General features: G+C 42.0%; 2 protein-coding genes across 5 annotated transcripts in view; one reads left to right on the top strand and one right to left on the bottom strand.

The window, feature by feature from the left end:
- Positions 1-12,228, top strand: part of LOC114596851 (protein mono-ADP-ribosyltransferase PARP12-like) — a 28,458-nt gene extending 16,230 nt beyond the window's left edge. For 2 of the 3 annotated variants that reach the window (XM_028728621.2, XM_028728618.2), the window contains exons 7-13: positions 1,837-2,008; positions 3,755-3,875; positions 4,214-4,307; positions 5,468-5,555; positions 5,973-6,103; positions 7,270-7,421; positions 10,781-12,228. In XM_028728621.2, coding sequence (XP_028584454.2) covers positions 1,837-2,008; positions 3,755-3,875; positions 4,214-4,307; positions 5,468-5,555; positions 5,973-6,103; positions 7,270-7,421; positions 10,781-11,295 — 1,273 coding nt within the window. In that variant the 3' untranslated portion in view covers positions 11,296-12,228. The remainder of the gene's footprint in view (positions 1-1,836; positions 2,009-3,754; positions 3,876-4,213; positions 4,308-5,467; positions 5,556-5,972; positions 6,104-7,269; positions 7,422-10,780) is intronic. The other variant, XM_077930805.1, reaches the window with a different exon arrangement.
- A 2,784-nt stretch (positions 12,229-15,012) lies between these two features.
- Positions 15,013-23,450, bottom strand: part of TTC38 (tetratricopeptide repeat domain 38) — a 34,822-nt gene continuing 26,384 nt past the window's right edge. For both annotated transcript variants that reach the window (XM_077930806.1, XM_077930807.1), the window contains 3 exons: positions 21,453-21,612; positions 19,996-20,069; positions 15,013-16,490 (listed from right to left, as the gene is read on the bottom strand). In XM_077930806.1, the coding sequence (XP_077786932.1) occupies positions 16,397-16,490; positions 19,996-20,069; positions 21,453-21,612 (328 nt within the window). In that variant the 3' untranslated portion in view covers positions 15,013-16,396. The remainder of the gene's footprint in view (positions 16,491-19,995; positions 20,070-21,452; positions 21,613-23,450) is intronic.

The following is a 23,450-nucleotide window of genomic DNA, read 5'->3' as shown; positions in this document are numbered from 1 at the left end:
ATCTTGTTTGCTTCCCACTCTGGTGTTTTGCTTTAACGGTGAAAAACTGTGATCTTAGTAAATGATTAACTGAGCCTTGTCATCTTTTTGTCTGTTCCTTGCCTTTGTCTTGATAGCCTCCTATTCAAGTGGGAGGTTGTACTTGGCACTTAATTTGTATGGCATGAGGCATTTCCTGAATGTTGTGAACTGCCCTGAGATCATAGAATCATAGAGTTGGAATAGACCACAAGGGCCATCGAGTCCAACCCCCTGCCAAGCAGGAAACACCATCAGAGCCCTCCTGACATATGGTTGTCAAGCCTCTGCTTAAAGACCTCCAAAGAAGGAGACTCCACCACACTCCTTGGCAGCAAATTCCACTGTCGAACAGCTCTTACTGTCAGGAAGTTCTTCCTAATGTTTAGGTGGAATCTTCTTTCTTGTAGTTTGGATCCATTGCTCCGTGTCCGCTTCTCTGGAGCAGCAGAAAACAACCTTTCTCCCTCCTCTATATGACATCCTTTTATATATTTGAACATGGCTATCATATCACCCCTTAACCTCCTCTTCTCCAGGCTAAACATGCCCAGCTCCCTTAGCCGTTCCTCATAAGGCATCGTTTCCAGGCCTTTGACCATTTTGGTTGCCCTCCTCTGGACACGTTCCAGTTTGTCAGTGTCCTTCTTGAACTGTGGTGCCCAGAGCTGGACACAGTACTCCAGGTGAGGTCTGACCAGAGCAGAATACAGTGGCACTATTACTTCCCTTGATCTAGATGCTATACTCCTATTGATGCAGCCCAGAATTGCATTGGCTTTTTTAGCTGCCGCGTCACACTGTTGGCTCATGTCAAGTTTGTGGTCAACCAAGACTCCTAGATCCTTTTCACATGTACTGCTCTCAAGCCAGGTGTCCCCTATCTTGTATTTGTGCCTCTCATTTTTTTGCCCAAGTGCAATACTTTACATTTCTCCCTGTTAAAGTTCATCTTGTTTGTTTTGGCCCAGTTCTCTAATCTGTCAAGGTCGTTTTGAAGTGTGATCCTGTCCTCTGGGGTGTTAGCCACCCCTCCCAGTTTGGTGTCATCTGCAAATTTGATCAGGATGCCCTTGAGTCCATCATCCAAGTCATTGATAAAGATGTTGAATAAGACCGGGCCCAAGACAGAACCCTGTGGCACCCCACTAGTCACTCTTCTCCAGGATGAAGAGGAACCATTGATGAGCACCCTTTGGGTTCGGTCAGTCAGCCAGTTACAAATCCACTGAGTGGTAGCATAGTCAAGTCCGCATTTTACCAGCTTCTTTACAAGAATATCATGGGGCACCTTGTCAAATGCCTTGCTGAAATCAAGGTAGACTACATCCACTGCGTTCCCTTCATCTACCAGGCTTGTAATTCAGAGAGGCCACGATCTATGGGTATAGGGCGGTACACAAATTTAATAAATAATATAATGCCTTTAGGATAGTTTTGAGAACAGGCTGGGACCAGGGTTCAAAAATGGTTCAACGTGGAGGGTCTCCTGTCTTAGAATTAATGTCAACCATCTCATTTTGCCATGGTCTAATAAACCACAGAAATAAGTTTAGATTCACACCTTCTTGTTCACAAAATAACTTATTCAGAATATTCCCAGTCCTAATGATCAGGAAATAAAGAGCATTTCCCCATGGGCTTACCTTCGTCTTCTCCATGCCAGTTCCATCATGGCAGAAAACTTGGGTGTTGGAAGGTATGATGATAATATATAGTGGAAGATCATTAATTGTCTAATTAGAATGTGTAGTATTGTATCTGTAAAGTTGGTACCCATATACAATTAGACATGTTCCCTCTTTCACATTCGCATAGTATTTCAGATCCAGAATACATCGATTTCAGCACCATGACCACTTCTATGTCCCGTGTTCGACGTCTGTCCACCCCATCATCTGTCACCAAACCTCTTAAGTTTGTAATGACGACAAAGTGGCTTTGGTACTGGAAGAATGACCTGGGCCAGTGGACTGAATATGGGACACAGGTCAGTATGAATTCTGTTTGTTTCTGGTATTGTGCAGAATGCCTGCTGTCAGGGTCCCTGGACCTGTTCAGACATTACTTCTTGGAGAGAAATCTCAAGCCCATTAAGAGTCTCCAGTTTTTGCAAACAATGAAGACAAAGTAACATTTGATCCATGCTCCTATTTGTTTGGTATCATAAGTGACCTCCCCCCCCCCCAACAACTCATGCAAAAATGCTCCTTTGCGCTATAATCCTATGCCCCACTGTGCTTAACTGGGTTTCCTTCCCAACAATAATGTTTAGAATTATACAGCTGGGCTGTCAGTATATTCCATTTGTTGTTGCAAGATATCTTTTATTTGAGGATTTCACTATAAAAGCACTGTGTGCATCTAGGGCAGTTGTATTTAAATGATTCCTACTTTCATTTTAACAACACAGTAGATTCTTTTCATTGAAGATAAGGTTCAATTTATAAATTTATTTTATTCACCCACCCACACCTCTCTCTCTGGGAGGCTTCATAATCAAAGGTAAACATGCAGGAGTAAGGTATGAGGTTTATGGAAAACCCATACCACTTACGAGCTGTTCTGGAAAGGAGGGAATTTTGACATTCCTGCACTTAGACCATGGTAAGAATTGCCAACATTTGACACTCCTGAGCCCAAACCCCTTTCTCCGATTATTGCTGTTTTCCATTTCCTGATCTGCCAAAATTGTGTCGCTTAAGAACATAAGAGTCTGCTGGAAAATATACTTTTTATGGGTGGCTGGAAAAAGCAAAGCTCTTGTAGTCTTTTGCCTGCTATCCAGATGCATCTTGTGTTAATGGGGGGGAGGCAGAGGCCTGAGGGCTGAATGTGGCTCCTCCTGGCCTCTTCTTCTTGGGACTCTGCCCAGGCCTCACTGGTCTTGCTTTGCACATTCCTTGAGTGTCTTTGAATTCTGATAATCTTTCTTGCATTCCTTGATGGAGGGTTGAGGGGTGGGGTATGTGTAGAAACTATTCTACTGTACAGAGGTAAAATTGAATCCTCCCGTTTGCTCACTCTTGCCTCTGACTCTCATCCACAAGTGGCATATAATGCCCAGAAAGAAATGCAGTTCTCTGGCTGAAACAGGTTCTCTACTCCTGATGTATTATAGAAATCATAGAATTGCAGAGTTGGAAAGGGATGCTGAGAGTCATCTTGTCCAACCCCCTGCAATGCAGGAATCTCAGCTGAAGCACCCAGGACAGAGGGCCATCCGATCTGTGCTTAGAAACCTCCAAGGAAGGAGAGTCCACCATCTCTCCTGGGAGTCTGTTCCACTGCTGAACAGCTCTTACTGTCAGAAAGTTCTTCCTGATGTTGAGTCGGTATCTCCTTTTTTTGTAATTTGAGTGCATTGGTTTGAGTCCTACTCCGCAGAGCAGGTGAAAACAAGCATGCTCCTTCCTCCACATGATAGCCCTTTAGATATTTGAAGATGACTACCATATCTCCTCCCAATCTCCTCTTTTCCGGGCTAAACATACCCAACTCCCTCAGTCGTTCCTCATAAGGCTTGGTTGCCAAGTTCTAAAGTCGGTTTCAGTACTTTGATTAATTTTCATTTGCACTAATGTGCATCCAGGAAGCTGTTTTAGCAGTGTTTGTATTTGCATGCCAGTGGTATTGCATAAGCATTTCATTTTAAATTGGGAAAACACTTGGCTGTGCTGATCCTAATGGCTTTCCTGTGGCTTTACTTGTCACATTTCACATTTTTCCTTTACAGGGTGGACAACTCCAGGAATCCAGTCTAGGTTCTGATGATCTGGAGAATTTATTTCTAGCAGGTCCAGAGGGCAGTGTCCAGTTCAAAGCTGGCTCCCAGCAATACGAGATCAGCTTTAAAGGTACTGTAACTACAATGGCCTGCAGTATATTCAAAGTTTCCCAGAATTCCATAGCATCTAAGAAACTAACTCCACCTTTGTATTCCATCGTAACATTTAATGCTGACTATGAAAATACCCACTTAAAGCTTAGAAATGATACACAAAGGACGAATTGCAAGGGTGCATAGAGAATCTGCCATTCTGCTCTCAAATTCCCTTGGAGGTGTAAGACTTTTTAGTTGGCTTTTGGTGGCCAAAGAACAGCTGCTCTGCTTCACCCTTTCCTGTTAGAAAAACAGAAAGTTGGCTTGTGTTCTCTGACTTGCTGAATTAAAACATGTGTCCTCTTTTTCAAGATATGAAACAGAGAAACTTGCAGTATCAAACCCAGAGAGAGGTTCGGAGACGCCCCAAGTTTGTTTCCTCTGAAGATGTAAAGACAAAGAAGGGGTATAAAGTCAACATTTTTATCATCTTTTGCTTTAAAAAGCAGACAATCCAGCATATGAAATTATATCCATGCTTATACCCCAGAGAGACTGAATAATTTCATTACACACTTTGGGAAAATGTGCTGTCTTGTTTTCGTCCCCTTATGCTACCATAGAGTGCTTATGTGGTGCCAGACGATGATTAGAGCCTAGATTCTCAAACTAGGATTTGGTAAGATGTCCCTGGAATGAGACATGTGAGAATGGTAGATACATAGTTCCAGTGAGGTAAATAAAGAACCCTGAATGAGACAGGCTGTCCCCACACGACCACAAATCCTTGTGTGTTAGCATTGCACCTTCTCTCTCTCTCTCTCTCTCTCTCTCTCTCTCTCTCTCTCTCTCTCGCTTTTCTTTCTTTCTTTCTCCCTCCCTCCCTCCCTCAGCTGCTTGACATACAACACAACATTCAGTATGGGAAATTTCCTATATACAGTGGTGCCTCTGGATGCGAACGGGATCCGTTCTGGAGCCCCTTCGCATCCTGAAGCAAACGCAACCCGCGTCTGCACGTGCGTGATTCGCCGCTTCCGCGCATGCGCGTGACATTTTGAGCGTCTGCGCGTGCGTGAGCGGCAAAACCCACAAGTAATGCGTTCCGTTACTTCCGGGTCACTGCAGAGCGTAACCTGAAACACTCAACCCGAAGCTACTTCAACCCGAGGTATGACTTGTACATATATTGATGAGCAGGGGAATCACCTGCAGCTAAAGACAAAACGTATTACTTGTGATAAGTGAGTACAGTGGTACCTCTGGATACGCACACCTCTGGTTGCGTATCCTTCAGGATGTGAACGCGGCAAACCCGGAAGTATTTTTCCGGTCTCACCCCACACACATGCGCAGAAGTGCTCTACTGCGCCACACGCTTGAACTGAACAGGCACCTCGGGTTGCGAATTCCTCGGGATCCGACCAGAGCTCCGGAACGGATCCCATGCGCAACAGGAGGTACCACTGTATTGTGAAAAAGAGCGATATACAAATCAAACATAACATCAGCTGTCACGTTTACAGATAAAACAGTTTCTTATTGCAGGCGGCGGCAGCCATGGGGAGCTGCTGCATTTAGAGAAGAAGAAGCTGCAGTCAAATATGTTCTCTCTCTTCCCTCCAGCCACACAAATCAGGCTCCAGCGTCCACTCCATTCACAGACTATCCAAACACCTGGGATAAATCAGCACTACCTGCAATTGGGTACAAGGTAACTGATTTACTGCAGGAAAGGAGATAATTTTTCTAGGCTGACACTTGTACATGTCATTAATGCCATCTATGTCTAGAAAGAAGATACATTTTTCTTTAGTAAAATTACAAATGCAAACATACACACTTGTGGGATCTGAACTAACAGTGACTGACAAGGAGCAAGACCTTCAGGGTGTAGAGGATTTCTTAGTGAAGATTTCTGTGGTTTGCCAAGATATTCAGCACTTGTCAGCTGATCGGTGGGTGGGAGACTGGGAACCACTGATATATTAAATGATATTGTGTATCACATTAGGATTTTGTATATTGTATAACTGTTTAATAATATAATAATTTTTTAAAATTGAAGGCAGTCAGTTTTCTCTGGGACCATGGGAATAAATTCAACACATTGTGATACCTTTCATTTTAGGCTGTTGAAGTCATCAAGACGTCTCCTGAGTATACTAAGATTGAGACTCTTTTTCAAAAGACAATGAGCAATTATGCCATCGATAAACTAAAAAGAATTCAGAATCCGTCACTTTGGCAAATCTTCCAATGGTTTGTTTCCATTTTATCACATTATCCTAGTCAACAGTGCAAACCAGATGTTTGATTGTTTACCGAAAAGCAGCATATGATCAGGAGTTTTAAAGTATTCAACAATTTCTCTCCCGCGTGGCTCTTTCAAAATCTTCGTCTCTCAACTTGGGGAATTAAATTTTGAATGGCAAACAGCAGAGGGGCGAAGATTAAAACTTTAACGGCTTCTGTTCTTTTTAACTACAAACAGTCCAACTATACTCAGGTTGTTCATGCACCTCATGTGTACAACCTAGTTGGTGCTGATAACTTTGCCTGCATCATATGAAGTTTGGCATGGACTCTTAAATCTTAGCACCTTCACCTTCTTGGCTAAAAAAAAAAAAGCTTTGAGGACAACACTGGATAACTCACTAATCCTGGTTCTAGACATGGGCACACTGTAAACAACAAAACGTAAGTCACTTGCTTTAGAGTAAATGTAGTTCCAGTGCTGTGATTCCCTAGAAGCAAGAAAAGCACAGAATATGGCATAGAATTCAGAATCTGTTTCCACAAACATTTGCCATTTCATTTCACGTAGTGTGACATCAGTGCATCCGTCATGTGAGGTTATTAACACAATGCCTATCAAGGACGTCTCTGGGCCGACACTTTCCTAGGTCATGATGGGGATAATAATGCGGATGATAATAACAATGCAGGGTGGGGGGTTGTAAACTGTACCATAAATGCTAATCTTTTCATATTGCTGACAGAATGAAACACATATGTGAAAGAGTCATTGTATTACAGTCAAGAATTTATGGGGGGACATTGGTTGTGTAAAAAATAAATGAACAAAGTACTGTCTACTCTCATCGTGATAGCTCAGTACTGAGCTCTTATCTTTGTTCAGCTGGACTTCCTTGGCGATTTCCATTTGTTCTGGTTACCTCCTCCCCTACTAAACTGGTGAAGATGGCCCTGAGAGTGATTACTGCTTGACTCCTCTACCTTCCACAGAGAGACCAGGGCATGGATAGAAACTGGCCAGCTGGAAACTCCCAGAGTGTCTAGGAATCCTTCAGATCTCATTTGATCCAAATTCATGGGGCAGATTTGGCCCATCACTCCAGCAGAGGGCAATGGTTGCTGCCTGCCTAAACTTCAACAGGAAGTGAGAAACGTTTGTTTCATTCTAGGCAAAAAGAACAGATGAAGAAGAAAAATGGAGGAAAGGCAGTGGATGAGAGACTTCTGTTCCATGGGACTAATCCTTCTAGCTTGGAGGCCATCTGCAGTGACAACTTTGATTGGAGAATCTGTGGAACCAATGGAACAGCCTATGGAAAAGGTATGTAGAGTGTTAAATAAGATACCAGCAAGCTCACTGTAGAAGCCACCACCCCTGCTAAAAGCTGAAATTAAAAAGCTTCAGTAGTTTCCAGGGAAGAGAGAGATAAACAAGGGTATTTCCCATTTGAAAGGATGTTTTTAGATCAATGATGATTTCCCTTAGGGATCTGTTCCTGTCTTTGATGTGAAAGTTGAGGACATTAAAATCTGAAAGAGCAGATTTTGGAGTTGTGATGGCCAGGTATGATTAAAAACCTGTCATCGTACAGTTCACCCTCCACCCCAAAAACAAAGAGGAGAGTGATGTGAGTGCTGACTTCACCTCTCTTCCAATTTAACTCCCTTTCATCAGCGGTGGCTGGGAGCCCTGTGACCTGTTCAGGTGGCATGGCAAAGCAGGTGGCTGAGCCATCACTCTCCTGAGCCCTGGGCAATGATCAGGAATGTTAGGACCTGTAGCTGAGCAACATCTGGGGCCATCTGGTGTGAAGTCCCATTGGCTTCAGGGGCACTTAGCACACACCAGTCTTTCTCATTGAAACAAGTGGGTTTTAAAAGTGCTTAAATTATGAGTTCAATGTGCCCTATTGTTGGTTTTAAAATATGATATGATAGGATATATTATTACATTACATTACATTATAATTTATACCCCACCTTTTCCCCTGACAGGGATTCTTAGTGGCTTACAGATAAAAATAAGAACAGCTAAAAGCCTAGGGAGGGAAACAATTAAGCACTGAAAGATTTCTCCCCCTCCCCAAATCTATTAAAACTATACAAGTAATTACTATAAAAACAGCATGCTACCAGCCCTTCCTAGAAGACGATTCAAATCCTATAAGCGCTTACATAGGAGTAAGTTGCTCTGAGAAGACATGTAGAGTTGCACAAGACAGGTCCCTGCCCAGAGACGTTTATACTCTAAAATGTAACAAGAGACATGTTGAGGGTTGTACTGTTCATCTTCTTTCCATCCAGTATGCATGTTTCAGCCTTGGCCCAGCCATTGTTTGTCTGCCTCACCTCCTTGACGTGGATGTTGTGAGGATGCAGTGGGAGAGCTTCCTGTTTTGGCACACTCAATTCCTTGTGGAAAGGACAACATACTGATGTGATAAGTCTCACTTTGTGATAAGCTGCCATTGTGGTGGAGAGACGATTGGTTCTCATCTCTGTTCAACCATGAGACCGATGAGCTGCCCTTGGGACAGCCATTGTTTAGTCTCCTGGCTGGTGGTGTGAGGTGCCTTGAAACAAATGCAGGATTTAAACAGGAGAGTCACCTCATTTTTATATAGTTTGATTTTACTATTTTTCATAGTTTGATCTCATCCTCTATAAAATAAAATCAGTCAGATGCAGAACTAGAATAGTGGGCTGCACGTGAGGCAAATCAGTTAATGGACGTTCGCACTTAGTATTCCAATGGATACTTCCGGGAACTGTATGTTGGAAAGTGCCGCCTATCAATCAGACATGGGTTTCATAGCTTTTATGTGGAAAAAAACCATAGTCTGTTCAAGGCTCTGACTGACACAGACTTGTTCTACCACCTCATGCTCCATCTTATGGTAAAGAAGGGATTCTTTTTAAATGTCCCCTAGTGAGTTGATTGGTAATCACAGTCCCCAACAGTGGTGTAAAGGAAGATTCCAGGATTTCTTTAACAAGCTCATCGTTGCACTTCACAATGCCTTTCAAAAATACTTTTTTAGTATCCTATCCTCCTTCCAAGAAGCCATGTGGTTGTACATTTTTAAAAAAATAAAATTTATACACCGCTTGATTGTAAAAAGCCTGAAAATGTTTTACTAAAAATAAAACTGTAAAATCAAGAAAAAATCACAACCATACTATAAAATATGCAAAAGTTAAAATACTAGAACAGATTTAAATTACCTGAACTTTCTAAGCATTTGGGTAGGTTTGTCTAAACAAGAAAGCTTTTAAGCAGGCCCTGAAAAAGTGCCCAATAGGCAACCATGTTCTTATCAGTGCAGAATGACCACTATGTGGCACCTGTAGTAATGCCAGTTTCACCTCTAGAAGTCATTGAGTGGGCAGGTATGGGGTGAGGCAAGCTCATAGGCAATCTAGTCCCAAGTTGTTAAGGGCTTTATATACTAAGAGCAACACCTTGAACTTGGCCCAGTAGCAACGTGGCCAGCAGCACAGATCTCTGAGCACAGGGCTTAGATGCTGACAAGGTGTCCTCCTACCAGCAGTTGTGCTGCTGCTTCTGCATCACGTCCAGGGCATTTCAGCCATCTAGTCTTGAAGTAACCAGAGAGCTACTGTGGCAGGTACATGGCTGTTAACCATTTGGATCCTCGCTACAACCGTGGAGTAAGTGTGACTGGCCGACCCCTGGTCCTTTAGTGAGCTTCCTGGATGAGTGAGAATTTCAACCTAGGCCAGCACAAAATCTGCTCATTCAGCCGCAGGATTGGGTTGGATCTCTCAGTATATTGAGTTATGGAAGGGACTCACTCAGCACTTCATGCAATGATTTCCCTCATATTAAAATATAGCACATAATGCTCTCAGATATTTTACTATACAGTTGCCATTGACCATGGACTGGCCCAGCTGACTAATTTCAACTAGTATTTTTATTCACTTTATTTAAAATGGGTGATAATCTAACATTAGTTGTACTTGGAATAGACCCATGGAAACCAAAAAGGAATCAAATAACTTCATTGTTTTCATTCTTTGAGACAGAGCCATAGCTAGGTGAACTTGCGCCCCTGGCAGAACCATCCAGATTGCGCCCCCAGCCAGGGACAAATTAGCTCTTCTTTCTGCCTCTCCTCCATCCCCCCCCCCCATTCAATTCATCCTCTATATAAAACCTTTTCCTATGAGGCAATAATAAATATTTTTATTTATGGACATATTTTTGGCCGATTTTGCACCTCCGTCCCTGGCGGGGACCCACCTCACCCCCCCCCCCTAGCTATGGCCCTGACTGGGAATGGGTCTACTCTGAGTATGGCTTGGTTAGATATCACCTTATTTTATATACCATCTCAAACCATATCAAGGCAGTTTACAAATCTATTAATTCAATGTTAAAATATTCATTAAAATCTGGGGACTATTACTGCATGGAGTACCAAGTACTTCTAGTTGTCTTTGTTTTTAATTCCTCCATACAAGGAAAGCTTTCATCTATAATTTCCTTTTGGTTTTAACTTTTTCCCAAAGACTTAGCAAAAACGCTTGTGGTTTGAAATGTCTTCAGCTGCATAAAGTGTCAGCTGTCAAAACCTGTGTCAGCTCTGTTCACAGCACTCAACTATATGTGTTTTGACTTAACGTTTTGAATCCCTGCCCCCTGCGTCTTCCTAGGAAGCTACTTTGCCAGAGATGCATCCTATTCCCACCACTACTGTCCACGTGACACAACGGTGAAGGCAATGTTTGTGGCTCAGGTCCTGGTTGGTGATTTTGTTGTGGGGAATGCAGCGTATACTCGTCCCCCAGAAAAATCCAGTGGCATGATCAACTGTTATGACAGCTGCGTGAATGATGTGGCAGACCCATCAATTTTTGTCATATTTGAGAAGCCTCAGATTTATCCTGCATATCTGATCTGTTATCGTGAAGACAGACCGTCAGGTTATGTCACCATAGCAAGAGGAACGACCTCCGGGAGGAGCAACACCCGGGTGCATCTGCAGCAGCAGCACCAGTGGGTGCCTTCATCTCTGCCAGCTGCGACAAATTATGTCCCTCCTGTATCGGTTTCCACAGCCACAGCCACAGCACGCGCTGCAACTTCCACTTTCACTCCCACCTACCTCCCGAGACAGATGGCTGCCAACAACAACAAAGAAGAAGAAAAGAAATGTGTTATATCATAGACAACTAGATTGCATTTTCATTGCTGTTATGTATAATGTACGTTCTGAAGTCTTGTTTTGTAATGAATCAGATTTTGGGGAAGCAATAGGTCTCTTCGGATAAGTAAGAAATGTTGAATCATTGCTGTAGGAAGACAGGAATCAGATACTCAGTTTGTATCAAGTAGCAGTGTTAAAATACACTGCATGGAGGTTTTACGGAAGCAATAGATCTCTTCAGATAAGAAATTATGAATCATTGCTCTTGAGGAAGATAGGAATTGGATATTCAGTTTTTATCAGTTGGCAGTGCTAAAGGACACTGCATGGAGAAAAATGGATAGCTGAATAGTCCATTATAGACGAAGCTGTAAAATTGCAGCATTTTTAATGTATCTTACTGGTTTCATATGTTAAATAAAAATAAGTTTAAAGCCATTGGAATGCTTAGATTTCAATGTCTTACGATCTTTTATGGATAAGGTTTCATATGTCAAATGTGGTAGGACACACTGATACATTATTTTCTGTCCTACTAGATTGATATTAATCTGCGTTGTACCAGGGATACATTCCGAATGGTTGTATCAAAAGATATTCCTGTGCACTACGGCACAGTACAACTTCCTGTCAAGCGTAAGACTTGGCTGGTTGCGATACTCTTTATTTCATTGGCCTAGCATATGCTGTGAAAATTAGTAAGCGGTGTTGGATGGCAAAAGGTTACTTCCCTTTAGTATTTTAGCTGAGCAATATTATTACGTGCCTTTGATTGATACACATAATTATACATGAAAAATAGTTTCCTATTAATTAGCAGAGCAGAAGACTTTTGACATGAAACTTCTTGTCCAAAGGTGCTCAGCAACTTAGCTTCAGTGCAGAACCCTGATAGGATGCATAAAAAAAGACTATACTTGGTTTTTGATTTTAATAAAATTACTTGAAATTTTATTGGTTTGTTACTCAATTCTGTTCCCAGCACATCTGTGAGTGGTATAAATCTGTTTGTGGTTAGTGCCGAAAAGCCCCAACCTAGTAGTAACTGAGGCAGTGGGGTGGTGACAAAGAAAAGAATGGAACACTGAATAAGATATAGTCCTGTTTTGAATTTCCATTCCACTCTTTCTCTACTTTTTAAAAAAGGTGAGGATCTTAAGATTTAGGTTGGCCAGAACCAATGCTACATGAATAAGCTTTAGTCAATGCCTCCCCATGACTATCTTTTCCATATCACAATAAGCTTGGGCCACCCCAAATCCTACATCTACACCACCAGAGAGAGTGCCTTCTATAAAAAGGCCATTATAGCATGTGTGGCCCAATGCGGCTCTCCGTGGTAGGTCATCGTCAACAAAAAATCAGAACCTTCCTCCGGAAAAGTTTAATGAGGGAGGAAATGACTTTACATCAGAGGCTACCGCTTTGTCCTTTCAGGAAAACACTAGCTTTATAGATGTACAACACGTTCATGATAGGAGAGTCAAGGCTCAAATTAGGCCTTCATTCCTGAAGGGAGAATCTGTTTGCAGTAGTCCGGATGTATTGAGCACGACAAGAAAATGTGTTCACTAGTATTTCAACTGGGATCTTTCAAAAAAGGGGAAAATATGATAGTAAACTTTGTACACCAGGGTAAAAGACCCAGATTACAATTTGCTGTGATCTATCAGCATTCTCGGGAGTCTTGCTTGACCTCATATGGCTATTACCTAGCCATATTCAGAATATAATTGGAGCAATACATAACGCAAATGATAAAAGGGTAGCAAATGGAGTCTGGTAGAAATATATAGAGTACTAAATCTACCATTTTTAATATAAAATAAAAATATTTTTAATTCTATAACAAATCCATTTGCAAAGGCAGATCTGAAGGTAGAGAATATGTGGGCTCCTAAATTAGCTCCTTCAATCTCACCAGGGATACTTTTTGTACTGCATCCACCTTTCTTAGATGACAGGAAGAGAAATTCAGAAAGTGAGAGAACAAATGAGAAAAATTGGAATGCAGGGTGTAAACTGGCATTACAATCAACAAATACAGGCGACTCCCCACTTTCACAGGGGTTACGTTCTAGGCAACACACACTAAAACGCCTCCAAGTGCCCTCTCTGCCGCTTTCTTGAATCAAGACCAAAAATAATATGTTCAAAAAGCCCCCACCTCAACTAGAATTGAAGCTCTGGGGCCGCCTGGAGAACGTGAAGGAAAGCTGCTGCTGCCGCTGTCTCTGTGCTATGCCCCCCATCAGCTGTTGGGCAGGGAAGCTGAGCAGCCTCAAGAAAGCCCTGCTGCCCCTCATGTCTCTCTGGGGTTTCCTCCAGCCCCACTGAAGTCGTCTTGGGGCTCTGGGGAGGGCCTTCTCACAAGCCACAAGGACACTCCAGTGCTCTCCCTCCATTTCCAGGTCGGAATCTGTTTATTTCCTGGCACTGCACATATACATGGTCATGCACACATCGATCACACGTAAGTGGGGGGGTCACCTGGAGTGTCTTAAATCACACCCTGAGGTTAAACTGCAAAGTGCCACAAGACCTTTTACTTTATTGGAAAATTTGATGAACATACCAAAAAATCTTTATCTACACTCTTATCAAACAATGAGTTAACAATTGGAGGATGTAACTCCTTGAAACATCGGTGGGAATGAGATTGCAGAGGTAGATTGGAATAATTTGTGGACTAAAAAACCACTAAAATCAGTATCTAAACTCTGATATGAGAAAATACATTTAAATTATTACACGGGTGGCATTTGACACCATTACAGTGTAGGTATATTAATAAAACAATCCCACCTTTGTGCTGGAGAGGCTGCAATAGTATAGGTACATTTCACATGTGGTGGGCATGTGAACATATACGCCTTTCTGAGAGAGGGTATTTACAGATAAGAGCTATATTACAGGTCAACATGTTGAATGTACCACAAGTTTGGGAACTATTTTTAAAGAAGAGCAATCTGACCTTTGCTATAAAGAACCATTTACTTTTTTAGCAGCAGCATGCCTACTAGTGGCACAGAATGGGAAACGATTGGAGCACCAGTGTATTTCTCATTGGGGGGAAAAAGTCTGGTTTATTGCTGTATCAGAAAAATTAACAAAGAGATTACATGCATTGTATTATTCAATATATGTGATATCTTTATTTTTATATATAGATGGTTTTGTTGAACTATTGCATCCTTATATAAAATACTGATAACGCTTCTTGTAATTGTTATATATTGGAAATCAACAAATCTCTTTTTTAAAAAAAAATCCCAACCCACAAGTAATCTCTGTATCTTTACAGTCAAGACTAGATAGTAAGAGCAGCCTTGTCTCTCCTTTCTTCCTCTAGAACCTGTACTTTGTACTTATTACCACATTCAAAAGAGATGCTGGTGATATATATATATATATATATATATATATATATGAATGAGATTGTGTTTGCTAGCTGCTTACTTTTTAAAAAAAAAACATGGCTTTTCTATTGTATTATTTTTCAGTGCCCAAAGAGGATTAGTTTTTGCAAGGTGTTAAGTGTTAATAAAAAAGAAATTCTGGGCCTCTTCAGATGAGCACTTGTAAAATGCTGCTCCCACATCATCTGAGTATTCTCATGCTATCCATGTGTCACAGGAAGGCAGCACACGGCAGTTCTCATACCACAAACCTAATTTAGGAAGAAGCACATAAAGTGCGAGCTGGCGGCGGGGGGAAGAACCACTGGAAGATCATATGTATATGCTCATCGAATTTTATCTGTTGCTCTGAATGAGAGCTTCTGCTGAACTGTATATCCAAAAATTAAATTTTGTTAAAGGAACTGTTTCATATCTACCCTGGGAAGCAGCAATTATAGTGACAAATTTCCATTCCATTAATGAATTACATAAAATGTTCATTGTCCAAAACATATGGTAAGATGGGCACAGGTAATGTTATTCAAACGGAAACATGGAGATGTTTGTGGTCAATGGGAAACAATTTTTATGCATAAGCAGAAGATAAAATTATTAATAAAATTATAGTTTGCATAATTATTCCAGTACCGCTCCCCCGCCCTCGCCAAAGCATGATTAACAAACACTCACTACAATTCTGGGTATTGAATGCTTTGCGAAAAACAAGGCTATTTTTACTACATGGCAGCAATTCTTAGTCATAAAAATATTGTTGGAAATTACAGGCATTAGTGTAAAAAATGTTATTCTTTCAGATCAGATCCACAGTTGCTCTTGTTGATTTACACACAATTTAGTTAAGAAGAGAACATTGTAGCTGTATGATAACATCTTCCAGTTTACAAATGATAAGAGAGCAGGGAAATAACGTAAAGCAACTATTGCCATAATCCCCCCCCCCCCCAAAGTGAAAGAAAACACTTCCATACTCCAAGGTTGTCCACAAGATATATTCACAAGCATACCCGAGGCACTTTTGGAGGTACCATGTGGGAAAATTTGTATTACAAAATTTGTGTATACAACCTGTAGTCCCCAAACTATTAATTGCATCATGACAATAGTTTCTGAGGCTGCCAAGGCACAAAGGCAATGCAGTTTTTACAGTACTGGTGCATTAGTTTCCCAGTTATACCATACAACTTCATCCCATGCTATTCTGGAAACAGCAGTACAGTCAAAAATAAAAACGCTTTAGGATAAGTATTTTTGGGTTGTGCTCTGCAGCGACCCGGAAGTAACGGAGCGCATTACTTCTGGGTTTCGCCACTCGCGCATGCGCAAACGGTCAAAATGATGTCACGTGCATGTGCGGAAGCGGCAAAACGCGACCCGCGCACATGCAGATGCGCTGTCGCATCTTATGTTCTGTTCAGGATGCAAACGGGGCTCCGGAACGGATCCCGTTTGCATTCCAAGGTACCACTGTAACCTTAAAAAAGAATCTTCCTGTAGCTATCCCCTTTGCCTTTCTAAATAGATATGGGAGCCATTTACTTTGGACAGTTCAAGAAAGCAACTTTATGAAAGTGGTGCAAAAGCTGAAGTGAAAAAATGCAACATAGTGTCTCCTCAATGTGGTTTGCTTCTTGCCATAATAGGAAATTGTTGATTAGTAAAGCTGATGACGAATCTGTTGAACAACAAGGCTTTTCCAAGGTTTATCCCAGAGCATGAAGGGCTGTGGTCTTCCGCAACAGTCGCTCAGTCAATGGTGAATTTGGTCTCAGCTCATCACGTTCTAGAAGGAGGCACCTGAAGGCGAAGAGTAATAATAATAATAATAATAATAATAATAATAATAATAATAATAATAATATTTATCTGCTGCTCATCTGACTGGGGTGCGGCAGCCACTCTGGGTGGCTCCCAACAAAAAATTGTAAAAACACAAACTAGCATCAAACACTAAAACTTCCCTGAACAGAATCCTTTGACTGGTCAATGTCATCTAAGTTAACAGGCCCACTCCACTGTTACTGTTTTTTGTAAAAGCCTCTCCATTAAGAGCTCAAGTTACTTAGTTTAATGCTTTTGAGAACTGCATCCCATAAGAAGCTCCAAAGTGATTTATATAGTAATAAAAATCACGTTAGAAGCAGTGCTACCTTACCACTGCATCTTATCGATATTTCATCTACATCTGTGAAACAAACAAAAACCCCTAATGATAAAGCACTTACCAATTCTATGACATTAAATTTAAGAGTAGATGATGTACTACAGTGGTACGACTTTACGACTCCAGTTACGACTTTAGTTCGTTCTGGAGGTCCGTTCTCAGCCCGAAACCACTCGTAACACGAGGCGCGCTTTCACTAATGGCGCCTCCCGCTGCTGCCGGCGTGCGACTTCCGCTCGCATCCCGGGGCAAAGGTCGCAACCAGGAGAATCTACTTCCGGGTTAGCGGAGCTCATAACCCGCAGCGTTTGCAAGGGGGACGGTACATAACACGAGGTTCCACTGTACTATATAATACACCCAAAGAAGTGCAACATGAGGAATCTTGCTTGAGCAGTTATTCACACTATTGTTTGGGGCCCTCTGGCATATTATAGCAAACATTTATTTTATTTATAATTTTTATTTGCAATATTGATATTACATACATACAAAAAGAAATACAGTTATACAAATAATACAAATTACCTTAACTAACATGTACCCAAAAATGAGTAATAAAAAGAAAAATACAAAAATACAAAAAATAAAAAGTAGGAAAAGAAACAAGAAAAATATCAAAAGGAAAAAAAGAGAGAAAAAGAGGGGGGGAAATTGACTTCCTTCAACTACTACATGGTTCCCATAATCTCATATTTTTGGTTGTCTGTAATCATTTTAAACTTTGTGGAGAGATAATTTGTTTACCTGTGGAGTTTTTAATCTAGACTGAGCCAATCGCAATTTGGGGAACCTACCTTCTTCATATAATTTAGAAAGACATCCCATTCTCTCCTGATTTTTTCACTTGATTGATTTCTTACTATTTCAGTTAGTAAGTTAGTTAGCTTTCACCAGTGTATCTGAAGAAGTGTGCATGCACACGAAAGCTCATACCAAGAACTAACTTAGTTGGTCTTTAAGGTGCTACTGGAAGGATTTTTTTTATTTCAGTTAGTTTCGCCAATTCAATATATTTGCTTAATTTTAGTAACTACTCGTCTTTTGTTGGAATTGTATTGCTTTTCCAGCATTTTGCAATCGTAATATTATAGCAATCATGACAAAATGGGTTCTTGAGGGTATTGTGACACAGAACCACTTTTAATGTTCCAGAAAAGCAGGGCGAGATAAAGTGTGAGTGAAATATAATGCTTAGCTTCTCCTTTCCAAGTCTCTTTGAAAAGAGAGAAATGTGTGTTATCAGAACGTCATGTACAAGATCTACCACATTTCTCTGCTTTGAGTGGAACGTGGTGAGAAGGGAGGAAGCGCAGACTACTCAATGTTTCCCCTTCTGCTTCTTTTTTGGTGTGGGGAGTGTTTAAAATGGCTCACAGTGATGCTGCATCCCCACTCAAAGTGCTTCTCTCCCGGCAAGTCAGGTGACGGCCAGCCCTATCAGACAACTATTGAGTCAGCGAGCTCAAAACTTACTAGTTCTGTTGGGTGCCAGGACTGAGTAGTGGACCTGGCCTATGCCGGATGGGGACAAAACCCTCCCTGGAATACCTGAGAAACCAGGGGCAATGGAGCAAGTTGGAACCAAAGGTGTGAACCAGAGCACTCTTCCGAGTTTCCTGCTGGAAACATATCTCCATATATATCATCCAGAAGGGAGAGAAAAACACAACACAATGGCAATGTGTTGAATTGCCTAGAAGGGCATGATAAAAAAGTCCATGGCAGAAAGGGGAATTTTTAAAAAAAGGAGAAAGGGGGTTGAGTTTTGTTTTCTTACAGGATAAGCATATGGAGAGCAGCTTTCACCAGCTTGGTGCCTGGTCGGCAGGTTCTATCAGCTTCCCTCCCTTCCTGTAATAGAACTTTATCAATGCCCATGTGGTTTTCTGTGCTTTGAGCTTCATTACAGAGTACACCCAGATATCTAAATGAAGAAGTTTGTTCTATAGACTGCTGATCCAAGCCCCATCTATAACTAGGATTGTGCCTGCCAAAAACCACAATCTTGGAGTAATTTATAGACAGACCTTCCCGTTTACAGTAAATGTTGAACACCTCCACGAGATTTTTGAGACCCAGTTGGGAAGAGAGAGGATCACTAAATCATTTTCATACATAAATATGGAGATCTTTCTCTTCCTAATATTACTGGGGAGGGGGAGTTTGCATTGGCTAAATAAGGCACCAAATCATTAATATAAAAGTTAAAGAGAGTGGAAGCCAGAATGCAACTGTGCTTTACTCCTTGTGACATTTTAAAAGCATCAGTCAAACCACCATTTAAACCAGGGGTCAGCAAGGCTTACCAGCCATGGGCCGGATCACTCCCACGGAGATTGTCTGTGGGCCGGACCAGCGCAGCGCGACACCAGAAATCGCATCTGTGCATGTCTGTGGCACCGGAAATCACTTCTGTGCATGCCCAGATGCCGAAAATCGCGCCTGCACAGAAGTGATTTTCGGCACCTGGGCATGTGCAGAAGTGATTTCTGGTGCCGCTCGGCAAGTCCCCGCACTGCATTGCGTTGGTTTAGCACAGCATGCAGAGGACTTGTTGAGCGGGCGGCTCGTGGGTCAGTAAAAGGGTCTTCGTGGGCCAGATCTGGCCCATGGGCCGCACACTGCTGACCCCTGATTTAAACCTACTCTGACCCTCATTTCTGTGTTGCTCTACAGTGGTACTTCGGGTTACATACGCTTCAGGTTACAGACTCCGCTAACCCAGAAATAGTACCTCGGGTTAAGAACTTTGCTTCAGGATGAGAACAGAAATCACGTGGAGGCAGCGGGAGGCCCCATTAGCTAAAGTGGTACCTCAGGTTAAGAACAGTTTCAGGTTAAGAACAGACCTCCAGAACGAATTACATATGTAAGCAGAGGTACCACTGTATAGTTATTAGATCAATAGCAGAAGTCTGCAGCTGATGGCTAACATAATCAGAACATTCGCATTCCCCCTAAGGGGATATAAACAGGTAGGGCTACCATAGTTTCAATAGAACAAAATTGCTTCAACTGGGCAGATTCCACCCTTCCTCCCTTCACTGGCCATTGCCACCCACCACCCACATTTATGAATACATCCCAATTCAAGTAATAATCAGAAATTTGTATTTTTCAAAAGGTGGCACTTACCTAGCAAGTTTTTGGTTAGCTTTAGATTTACATTTCAAAGCAGCATGAATCAGTAACTGGGCAAAAATATCTCTCTGGAAAAAAGATAACAGCACAAGATAAGTTATGGGGGATTGGCATTGGGAGAGAAATCCCAATTGCTAACCATTTACCCATAACTATAGTTTGGATTTGCTACTGTTTTTGTGTTCACTTGCCTGTTAGTTCCTTTAAATACCACATGGAACAGTAAATTAATATTGCAGCCCAAATTCCAAGTACATGCTGCTAAAGTGATTTAACAAAGGCAACCAAGGGCTCATTTTGCCATCAATGAATACCAGACAATACCAATTTGCTTCTGTTATATAGCACCTGTCAGGCATGCCAAGTAGGAGGGGCCCCTCAAAATTTTCAATGAAGGGGACACTCCTCACAAAGTTCCACAACGACCAGATGCACACACCACGGGGCATCTGAGCAACACACCAGCCTGCCCCGTGGTGATGTCAGCACACAATGGGGCATGCATGCACGGCACGACCACACTGCGGGATATACTGACATCATGCATGCACCCAGCAGGGTGTGCTTACGTCATGTGCACACTCCATGGGGAATGCATACATTGCATGCTGACATCACGCGGGGTCAAGGCAGTGCACGCGATACCTGTTGCTACTGATCACAGGGAAACAGAGTAAGACGGGAATTGTTGGGGAAGATCGGACTGCATATTGGTATATGGGTGTAAGCTGCGAAACAGGCTCAGTTCACCAGATGGCTCAGGAGAGCAAGCAATGCAAAATGCTTCAGATACTCAAACATTCCAAATGCACCATTCAGGCAACTACTCATTGATGCAGGGGTTATGTTCCAAGGCATCACATGTGAAATCATGTATATTGGGAACACCATTGAAAAAGCCTGAAAATACTCTCTAAACCCCTGGAAACCCTTGAAAAACCCTCTTGCTCAATCACCTTGCTCAAGAATGGAAGATTTGAGACTGGGCCATATTGACCAGGCCCAAAGATGCTTTTTAAGAAGCGGCTTAATAACTGCCTTTTCATAGCATTCAGAGGGTGGCAGCATTTGCCCTCAGTGATCGTCTTTCAACCAGCGTGAAAGAATGGTTGCTTATTATGTCTACATTTGTAGAGTTACAGAGAGACTATGAAGCAGACTGGGAGCAGCTTCTAGCAGGAAAACAGACCTTTAGCTAGGGGGAGCTCAAGCTGTCAAGCTCTGGGCATCTATGGAGCAAGATCACAGAACAGTTCTGACATGGAGTACTCAACTAACCCCAGTACAATGACTCTTTTTAGAATTTGTTTTCAAAGCTGAAGCTACGCCTTCACTGTGCCCTCACCCACTCCTGATGATACGACTCTGGCCTCCATTCTTCATGCTTTAATGTCACTCCACCAACAATGAACAGAACAGTCAACAAACTGAGCATTAAAAAATTCCCTCACCTGAGCATTGCTCCCTCCTATTTCGACAATTTGGTAGCGAATGGGATACAGTAATTCCACTGCCTTGTCATAATTGCCATTATCAAACTCTACAAATGCTTTCAAAAGAGGCAGCCCTAATTTTGGAACTAAGTTTAGCTCATGGTCTTCATCAGGTGCCCTGGAGAAGAGAAAGAGAGGGAGAAGCGAAGAAAGTAGATCAAAATATTTATAAACCAATAAGTTGTTGGTGAATTTGCACATCCAGATACTCAGAACTCTGGCAGAAAACTGAACACCTATTTAGCAAAACGGTCCAGAATATACCGTAATTACTGTAGGAAATGTGTTGTAACTAGGCTGATTTATTTTAGCCGGATGGTCTTACACCACCAACCTGATGTATCAGTTTATATCTTTAAGCAGTTTATATACAGCTGTTAAGCAACACTCATTTTGTTTGACAAAATAATACCTAATTAACACTTCAGTATGGTGTGGTGTGCACTGACAACATCTCAAAAGCATCACACGGAGACACACACTTGGGGCACATGGAAGATAATGAGATGCTGGGAAGCTCCAGCCATTCCCTGGACTTATGGACGGGACAAAATGCCACAGTATCTAATTTGCTAATCAATTCCAATTCCTGAGAGGTCTTCCTCTGAAACTTATTAAAATTAACTTTAAGGTCCGCCACAATATGTTGTGGGAGAAAGAAATGCTCCCCAGGCAGATTTCCAAGTGTTCCCTTTTCAGGTATCTCAACTGTGTCTCTATCTTCATATACAGATCAACCTGCTTGGCCTTCTGGAGGGACATTGTTGGCAGACAATGAAATACTGTATATTACAACAGAAGATGCACAGATGATTAAGCCTGTAATGCTATGGTTATTGTTTAGTTCCACGATAGTACTGGAATGCTTTGACTTGCTCACTTATTTACACTAGCCATCTTGCAATGGCTATTTATCACCAGTGGCTAGCTGGGGAATAGGTCACACCCATGTTGATTGCATTTTACTCATTTGTTTATATTTCGTATCCCGTTTTGCAGAGATTGCACAGCATTGACTCTTGCATTGCTTGGGATTTTGGCCTCATTGTGTTTGTTTGTTTTTTAAGGCACCATGACCAGGTATTCATTATTTACCCATCTTGGTGATCATGTTATGTATCTGATTAAATGGCTCTGGCCCACAAATGCTTCTGCCACCAGTGCTGGGTTCAGGACGGTGCGGGCGGTTCCCCAGCACAGGGTGCTGAGTCGAGGGGGTGCAAAATTGAGAAGATCAATAACAGAAGTTCCATTTGGGGGCACAAAATTTTGGCCTTGCACAGGGCACCATATTACAGAAGATTACCAAAGTTCGCCCCGGATGCCACAGTAAACCTTAAAGCATCTTCAAGCAATATCTTCAAGCAGCAACAAGCTGTCACTTTTGAATCTCTGTTCTGGGTTCAGATAGCAAGGGCACAATGTAAGGGAGGCTCAGCTTGGGTCTTCCTCCCACTTCATAGCCTGAGTGCCTTTCTGAGAGAACTGCGTTACTTGCCTGCTAGGGCTTAGCATTAAATTGGGCAACAGAGAAATTTCCATAATTTAGACGACATCTTACTGTATTGTGCTTATTTTTTTCCTTCTTGTGCTTGTGCTGAGCTTTCATGGTATTTCTGGGCTATACATCTAAAATAAGCAAACTAACCATTTCCCAACACATCTGTTTTGTACCCGCTGATAGCAAGTACGAGAGTGACAGCCAAATCCTCTCCCCTCCTGCAGCAGAGAAAGCACCCCATTTGAGATAGACAGGGTAGGCATGTCTCACTCAGCTCCACTTGGCTCTAAATACAAAAAAAGATCTCCTTGTAGATTCTCCTAGCGTGAAGCAAGGTTGGGCAGGGGTTAGGTGCAAGGTTGCCCTCAACTCTTTGTGCATCTTCTTGAAGTCTGGCAGCTCCATCTTTACATTGAGTAGAAACTCTAAGGAGGGGATTTCACATGGCATTCAGT

The sequence above is a fragment of the Podarcis muralis genome, chromosome 6 (genome assembly GCF_964188315.1).
Source record: "Podarcis muralis chromosome 6, rPodMur119.hap1.1, whole genome shotgun sequence".
NCBI classification, from domain to species: Eukaryota; Metazoa; Chordata; class Lepidosauria; order Squamata; family Lacertidae; genus Podarcis; species Podarcis muralis.
This window is presented reverse-complemented; position numbering and strand designations above follow the sequence as displayed.